Raw genomic sequence first — 7,941 nt, 5'->3', positions numbered from 1 at the left:
TTATCTCTAGTATAAAATACATTTATCACATACATGTTACGAAAAATCCTGACATCGCAGTTATGAAAGGTAAGACCTTGTGTTGAATATTGTCAAATAATGTAGAAAATATATCATAAATATGTTGCTTTTTGTAACTGGATAATTTTTTATGTCCCATTTATGGGCATTATGTTTTTTTTTGTCGGTGCGTCCGTTTGTTCGTTCGTTCGTCTGTTCCTCTTCAGGTTAAAGTATTTGTTCCGTGTAGTTTTTGATGAAGTTGAAGTCGAACCAGTTAAAACTTAGTACACATGTTCCCTATGATATCAAAATGATGATTTTCTAATTTTAATGCCAAATTAGAGATTTTACCTCATTTTCACGGTCAACTGAATATAGAAAAATAAAGTGCGGATGGGGCATCCGTGTACTATGGACACATTCTTGTTTATCTTAATTTGCATTATCAAAACTTCTTATTATATATATATATATATATATATATATATATATATATATATATATATATATATATAAGTACGTCTGAGTCAGTGACAACTCTACAACAGATGTATCCATCGGATCGCCATCAATGATGGTGATACATGGCTGTGTACATAATGTATATACAACTCGTCTAAACATCAACCCAACAATGTTAGATCTGTAAATTTGCTTTCGCAAATTTTTGGTTCTTCCCTCGCCGGGATTCGAACCCATGCTACTGTCATATCGTGACACCAAATCGCCTGCACTGCAGCCGTCCCGCTACACCACACGACCACCTGGGCTCTTAAAAAAAGAGCTTTCGCTGGCCGTGTGTTACCTTTCCACGTCAGTTTTAATCTAGCGGCGTACTGCAGTACATGATATATAAGGCATGAAGATGTTATTGTTACAGATCAGCTAAATTATCCATAGTAAAGGATCCTACAAATTAATGTAAGATACAGTCACAGAAAATAATTATATTTATAAGTACGTCTGAGTCAGTGACAACCCTACAACAGATGTATCCATCGGATCCCCATCAATGATGGTGATACATGGCTGTGTACATAATGTATATACAACTCGTCTAAACATCAACCCAACAATGTTAGATCTGTAAATTTGCTTTCGCAAATTTTTGGTTCTTCCCTCGCCGGGATTCGAACCCATGCTACTGTCATATCGTGACACCAAATCGCCTGCACTGCAGCCGTCCCGCTAGACCACACGACCACCTGGGCTCTTAAAAAAAGAGCTTTCGCTGGCCGTGTGTTACCTTTCCACGTCAGTTTTAATCTAGCGGCGTACTGCAGTACATGATATATAAGGCATGAAGATGTTATTGTTTATATATATAAAACGTCTGAATAGTAATCAACGATTTTCCCCACGAGGGCGCTGGATCGTTACGAGTAACGATACATGTACACAATAAATAAATTATATAAGGGTAACGATTTAGATATATAAACGCCTAAAAGAGTGTACACAACAACTCCAAATACAAAAAAAGTAACTATAAATGTAATTATTTATAAATATTTCGGATAACAGATATCCTTCCTCAGTGATATTCTGATGTTAAATGAATCATCCTAAAGTCTTCTTAGATTAAACTGTTTCAATCTCAGTTCAACAAAGAGATCACCACAAACCTAAAAAACATGTGTGAACAGGGACATATTGATGAAGACACATTTAAATATCTAAAACCTGAAAAATCAAAGCCCGGACGGTTCTATCTTCTGCCCAAAATACATAAAGTCAATTATCCAGGTAGACCAATTGTTTCTGGCAATGACCACCCTACAGAGAAAATATCAGAATTTATTGACTTTCATCTGAGATCACATGTAGAAAATTTACCATCCTATATTCAAGACACAACACGCTATCTTAAGAAAATTGAATCTCTGAACCCTCTCCCACCTGTTACCTCCCTCTATACTAACATCCCCCATGACGATGGTATTGAATCCTGTAAATAATTATAATTTATAGTTACCGTTTTTGTATTTGGAGTTGTTGTGTACACTCTTTTAGACGTTTATATATCTAAATCGTTACCCTTATTTTTAATCAATCATAATTATCCTAAGCAATGACGGAAAGGCATTTATAACTCTTTCTATGTAATACATGTTGAGTACCTATGTATATATTTATTAAGATGTTGCACTATATATATACATTGAAAGGCCACACAGCACTACTAGTAGCTTATGTGATTATAAAATTCTAAGAGAAGACGACCAAACACAGTGCATTTTCACATCTTTTTCTGAATATCATAATGAAAGTACTTCAATTGTCGTTTAGGCTCTGGATCAGTGTTAGCAATTGGTCAACTCTAAAAAGGCTATCATCAGTCCTGTCCTTTTCAAACAGTGTATACATTTTCAAATATGAAGGCAAATGAAAAACATGAAGGAGGGTATCTTTAATTTTTTTAAATATATTGTAGAATTTACATTCCTGTGTGCAGCCCTAGTGGTGCTTGTAGGATGTAATAGTATAAAGAATATACGAGGTAAGTGATTTCATATTTTTCATTATCCGGAGCTCCTGATTGCTTTGTTACTTATGAGTTTGACGTTCTCTCTGATAATTAACCATAAGGCCTTCAACAATGAGAAAAAAATCATATCGTACAGTCGTATTTATATAAAACTTCCACATGACAAATATGTAAAAACTATAAGTTTGTTTGAACCATATCTGAATTATCAAGATTCAGAACAACATGCGAATCATTAAAAAAAAGCTGAAACTCTTACAATCCTAAGGATAATACATTTCGTTTTTTTAAGGAAGCAGTCCATCATAAGCACATATGACTTGTTCAGTATTTGATTGAGGCGTTGTATAGCTTAGAACGCCGTATTTTGGTTTGAGTTCGTGTTGCTTAGTCTTGTTTTCTATGTTGTGCTTATTTTTAGTTTCATGTTGCGCTTGCTCAGTATGTAGTTTTCTATGTTGTGTCTATTTTTGGTTCCATGTTGCGCTTGTTCATTATGTAGTTTTCTATGTTGTGTCTATTTTTGGTTCCATGTTGCGCTTGCTCATTATGTAGTTTTCTATGTTGTGTCTATTTTTGGTTCCATGTTGCGCTTGCTCATTATGTAGTTTTCTATGTTGTGCCTATTTTTGGTTCCATGTTGCGCTTGCTCATTATGTAGTTTTCTATGTTGTGCCTATTTTTGGTTCCATGTTGCGCTTGCTCATTATGTAGTTTTCTATGTTGTGCCTATTTTTGGTTCCATGTTGCGGTACCAAGACCTTGTTGATAAATATTCCGTATCAACTTCTCAAATAATACACGATGGTCTTGATGTATAGATTCTGCGTACTGATGTTGTTTATCATATTAACAACGTGTTTTGTAGTTCTTTCATTTGTCTTTGTTCTATTATTAATATTACTTTTACTGTTGAATGGTTTCATGTGATATCCGTTTCACGTGGCTTGGTACTTATACATCTCGTCAATGTGTTTGTATTGGCTTTCATTTTTTTGTGGTTTGTTTTGTATTTGCGACTTTTTGTATTTCTTTTGTTCTTATAACGTGACTCTGTACTTTAAAAGATCCCGTCAATATGATATTGTTCTATTATATGTCATTATGATATATTTCTATTATGAATTACAATATACGTTGAACCACAAACGTCAAAATCATTCAATCGCGTAGTGGAATTAACTATTTTTGGATTCTTATAAATTCTATATATAACTTTTGGACTAGTTTAAATCTCGGTCTATTTCTTAAATTTATTCTTACATACTTTTGATTTTTTAACCCTGTATGCTAACATTCCCATGAAAATTTAAAAATTTTTTGTACGCACATTGAACGACAAATTTATGTGACGTATAAAATTTTCTGACGTCAGACACTCAAATCAATAAATGTGTTCGTAGATAGTAGATGTTTTTGTGTTCTGTTAAATTGTTCCTTTTAAAATTGTTAAACGATGATGACTGATGTACCCATATTTTGACTATTTTATTTATTGTGTCTGTTTATTTAACGCATCAATGTAAAAATATCGGAAATTGATGAGACTGTCATTAAAGTGAGAGGGTTAGCACTATAGAACCAGGTTTAATCCACCATTTTCTACATTTGAAAATGCCTGTACCAAGTCAGGAATATGACAGTTCTTGTCCATTCGTTTTTGATGCGTTTTGTTATTTGAATTTGCCATGTGATTATGGACTTTCCCAATTGATCTTCCTCTAAGTTCAGTATTTTTGTGATTTTACTTTTTGCTCATTATGTAGTTTTCTATGTTGTGTCTATTTTTGGTTCCATGTTGCGCTTGCTCATTATGTAGTTTTCTATGTTGTGCCTATTTTTGGTTTCATGTTGCGCTTGCTCATTATGTAGTTTTCTATGTTGTGCCTATTTTTGGTTCCATGTTGCGCTTGCTCATTATGTAGTTTTCTATGTTGTGCCTATTTTTGGTTCCATGTTGCGCTTGCTCATTATGTAGTTTTCTATGTTGTGCCTATTTTTGGTTCCATGTTGCGCTTGCTCATTATGTAGTTTTCTATGTTGTGCCTATTTTTGGTTCCATGTTGCGCTTGCTCATTATGCAGTTTTCTATGTTGTGTCTATTTTTGGTTCCATGTTGCGCTTGCTCATTATGTAGTTTTCTATGTTGTGCCTATTTTTGGTTCCATGTTGCGCTTGCTCATTATGTAGTTTTCTATGTTGTGTCTATTTTTGGTTCCATGTTGCGCTTGCTCATTATGTAGTTTTCTATGTTGTGTCTATTTTTGGTTCCATATTGCGCTTGCTCATTATGTAGTTTTCTATGTTGTGCCTATTTTTGGTTCCATGTTGCGCTTGCTCATTATGTAGTTTTCTATGTTGTGTCTATTTTTGGTTCCATGTTGCGCTTGCTCATTATGTAGTTTTCTATGTTGTGCCTATTTTTGGTTCCATGTTGCGCTTGCTCATTATGTAGTTTTCTATGTTGTGCCTATTTTTGGTTCCATGTTGCGCTTGCTCATTATGTAGTTTTCTGTTGTGTATATTTTTGGTTCCATGTTGCGCTTGCTCATTATGTAGTTTTCTATGTTGTGCCTATTTTTGGTTCCATGTTGCGCTTGCTCATTATGTAGTTTTCTATGTTGTGTCTATTTTTGGTTTCATGTTGCGCTTGCTCAGTATGTAGTTTTCTATGGTGTGCCTATTTTTGGTTCCATGTTGCGCTTGCTCATTATGTAGTTTTCTATGTTGTGCCTATTTTTAGTTTCATGTTGCGCTTGCTCATTATGTAGTTTTCTATGTTGTGCCTATTTTTGGTTCCATGTTGCGCTTGCTCATTATGTAGTTTTCTATGTTGTGCCTATTTTTGGTTCCATGTTGCGCTTTCTCATTATGTAGTTTTCTATGTTGTGCCTATTTTTGGTTCCATGTTGCGCTTGCTCATTATGTAGTTTTCTATGTTGTGCCTATTTGTAGTTCCATGTTGCGCTTGCTCATTATGTAGTTTTCTATGTTGTGCCTATTTTTGGTTCCATGTTGCGGTTGCTCAGTATGTAGTTTTCTATGTTGTACCTATTTTTAGTTTCATGTTGCGCTTGCTGAGTATGTAGCTTTCTATGTTGTACGTATTTTTAGTTTCATGTTGTGCTTGCTCAGTATGTAGCTTTCTATGTTGTACCTATTTTTAGTTTCATGTTGCGCTTGCTCAGTATGTAGCTTTCTATGTTGTACCTATTTTTAGTTTCATGTTGCGCTTGCTCAGTATGTAGCTTTCTATGTTGTACCTATTTTTAGTTTCATGTTGCGCTTGCTCAGTATGTAGCTTTTTATGTTGTAGTTTGTCGACTTTTTTTTGTCTTTTCGTCGTCTTCGTTTTTTAGTTATTAGTTGTGCAAACAGAATTCCAAATTGAAATTAAACATTTAACCAATTATATCATCTGTAAAATAAAACCACTCAAAATGATATACATGAATTTTCAGAAAAAAAAAATATATACACGTACTTACGTTAAAAAAAAATTATATACATATACTTGTAGAAAAAGAAGATGGTGGCAACATGAATGGTCGCTATCTGGTAGCCAGTGGCGGAAACCAGGGTGTACATTTTAACGATGACTATAAGAGCAAGGGTCATGAGTACTTTGATGTTTACTCACCAGAGATAGCAACCCATTATGGTGAGGTCTTTTGGACAGACTTAGGAAATAATCCAATTCCAAAAGAAATCATCGACAGATTTGCAGGTATCTTATGTATTATATATTACAACTTCGAGAACCCTCTGGATCTTAACAATATAATGCCATTACTTCCAACTTTCTTCTTATTTGAACCAATTTTGGTGATCGTCTGTAAACTTACAACGGAAATGGGTTCTTCTTGACGTCTTCTTAACTTTCAAATGTTTGAATTACGAGTGTTGGGGGAGTTGAGGAGGATCCAGGATATTTGAAAGGAGGGTGATTTATTTTGAAAAAATCAAGACAAAAATGAACTATTTCAAATATAAAATCGAAGGGGGCATAAACCCTCTACAAACCCCTTGAATCCGCCACGGCATGAATCTGTAAAAGTGTTTCAGATTTTGTTTTTATATCAAACGTTCTACATTTTAATAAAAAAAAACATTAACATATATAAAGTACTGGTAAAAACTTATTATTGAAAATCAGATTATACATGAAGCACTGCAAACAATACAGTATATCAATTTAACATCGCCGTTCTGAATGATCTAGATAAAAACATTTAATGAACTGATTGTTAAGAGTGTTAATATACATCCCAAGTCGGGAGCCTCTGGCCTTTGTTAGTGTTGTATTATTTTAATTTTAGTTTCTTGTGTACAATTTGGAAATTAGTATGGCGTTCATTATCACTGAACTAGTATATATTTGTTAAGGGGCCAGCTGAAGGACGCCTCCGGGTGCGGGAATTTTTCGCTACATTGAAGACCTGTTGGTGACCTTCTGCTGTTGTTTTTTTCTATGGTCGGGTTGTTGTCTCTATGGCACGTTCCCCATTTCCATTCTCAATTTTATTGTATATTGATTGTTTTAAAGATGTCCGCTGTTTTTATTTTGATTTTTTGCAAGAATTTCAGAATCTTCTAGTTTTATTATTGTACATGTAGTTCCATTATTTAAAATGCCCGCCAACCTCTACTCTATCACAAATTTAATACATATGGTTTAAATATAGTTTTTTTTCTTCAATATCATATAAAATACTGAATAATCTTGAGAGAATCATACTTTCCCGCTAAATTTTGAATGGCTTATAGCTCAAATACATGGTCACGTACAGACCTTTTGATATTTTCTGCTTTTTTTGTTCAGTTATTTTTTATACAATAAATTATTACAGTATTTTAAAAACCTTGTTATTTTGAAACAAAGTAGCTAATATGCTTAAGTAAAACAAAAATAAAGTCTACACCTTTAATTTGTTAATCAGTTTTGAGAGCTGTTTGATAAATACTGAATATTGATTGTTTTCCTTGAATGCTTCTATGTTTTGTTATTCAGGAAAAGTCATGGCCATCACTGGTTACGAACAGGACCAAGTTATGGTTAATCCCGTAAGTAAACCAGGACTAAATCCCCAAAACGATGTATCTGTTCCAATCAACTGGGCGTATAACCACCACTACGTAGCATGGATGACTGGAAAATATTCCAAATTGATAAAAATCCCAAATCCTGACCCAATGACGTCAGTGCTCATGGATCTCCCATGAAATGGAAACCAGTAGATCTTCCATCGGCAAAAGATCGTGAATACAAAAACGTTCCAACAAGTCAAACATTCAGCGCAGGAAATGGAGGAGAGTCTCGAAAGAGTTTCCATGGTTATCCAGATGGATTTGCTCAATTAATTGACTCTCCCGACACATGGCACATTACTCCCATGCAAATTGATACACGTAATCGAGATTGTGGCGCCACACCTCAAGACATTAATAAC

The 7,941-nt window shown here is 34.2% G+C and overlaps 1 protein-coding gene across 1 annotated transcript; it reads left to right on the top strand.

The window, feature by feature from the left end:
• LOC143042717 (uncharacterized) lies at positions 1-7,941 on the top strand. The gene is made up of 4 exons (XM_076215154.1): positions 1-69; positions 2,438-2,503; positions 6,012-6,218; positions 7,503-7,941. The coding sequence occupies exons 1-4, from the start codon at positions 63-65 to the stop codon at positions 7,712-7,714; spliced, it is 492 nt and encodes a 163-aa protein (XP_076071269.1). The 5' UTR covers positions 1-62; the 3' UTR covers positions 7,715-7,941.

Source organism: Mytilus galloprovincialis, chromosome 8, assembly GCF_965363235.1.
Source record: "Mytilus galloprovincialis chromosome 8, xbMytGall1.hap1.1, whole genome shotgun sequence".
In the NCBI taxonomy this organism is placed as follows: Eukaryota; Metazoa; Mollusca; class Bivalvia; order Mytilida; family Mytilidae; genus Mytilus; species Mytilus galloprovincialis.
The sequence above is the reverse complement of the archived record's forward strand: the minus strand, read 5'-3'. Positions and strand labels throughout refer to the sequence as shown.

Excerpts from the sequence above, each read along its gene's own strand:
- LOC143042717 (XM_076215154.1), top strand. Across the intron at positions 2,504-6,011 it reads TAGTATAAAGAATATACGAG|AAAAAGAAGATGGTGGCAAC; the intron begins GTAAGTGATTTC and ends ATATACTTGTAG. Across the intron at positions 6,219-7,502 it reads AATCATCGACAGATTTGCAG|GAAAAGTCATGGCCATCACT; the intron begins GTATCTTATGTA and ends TTTGTTATTCAG.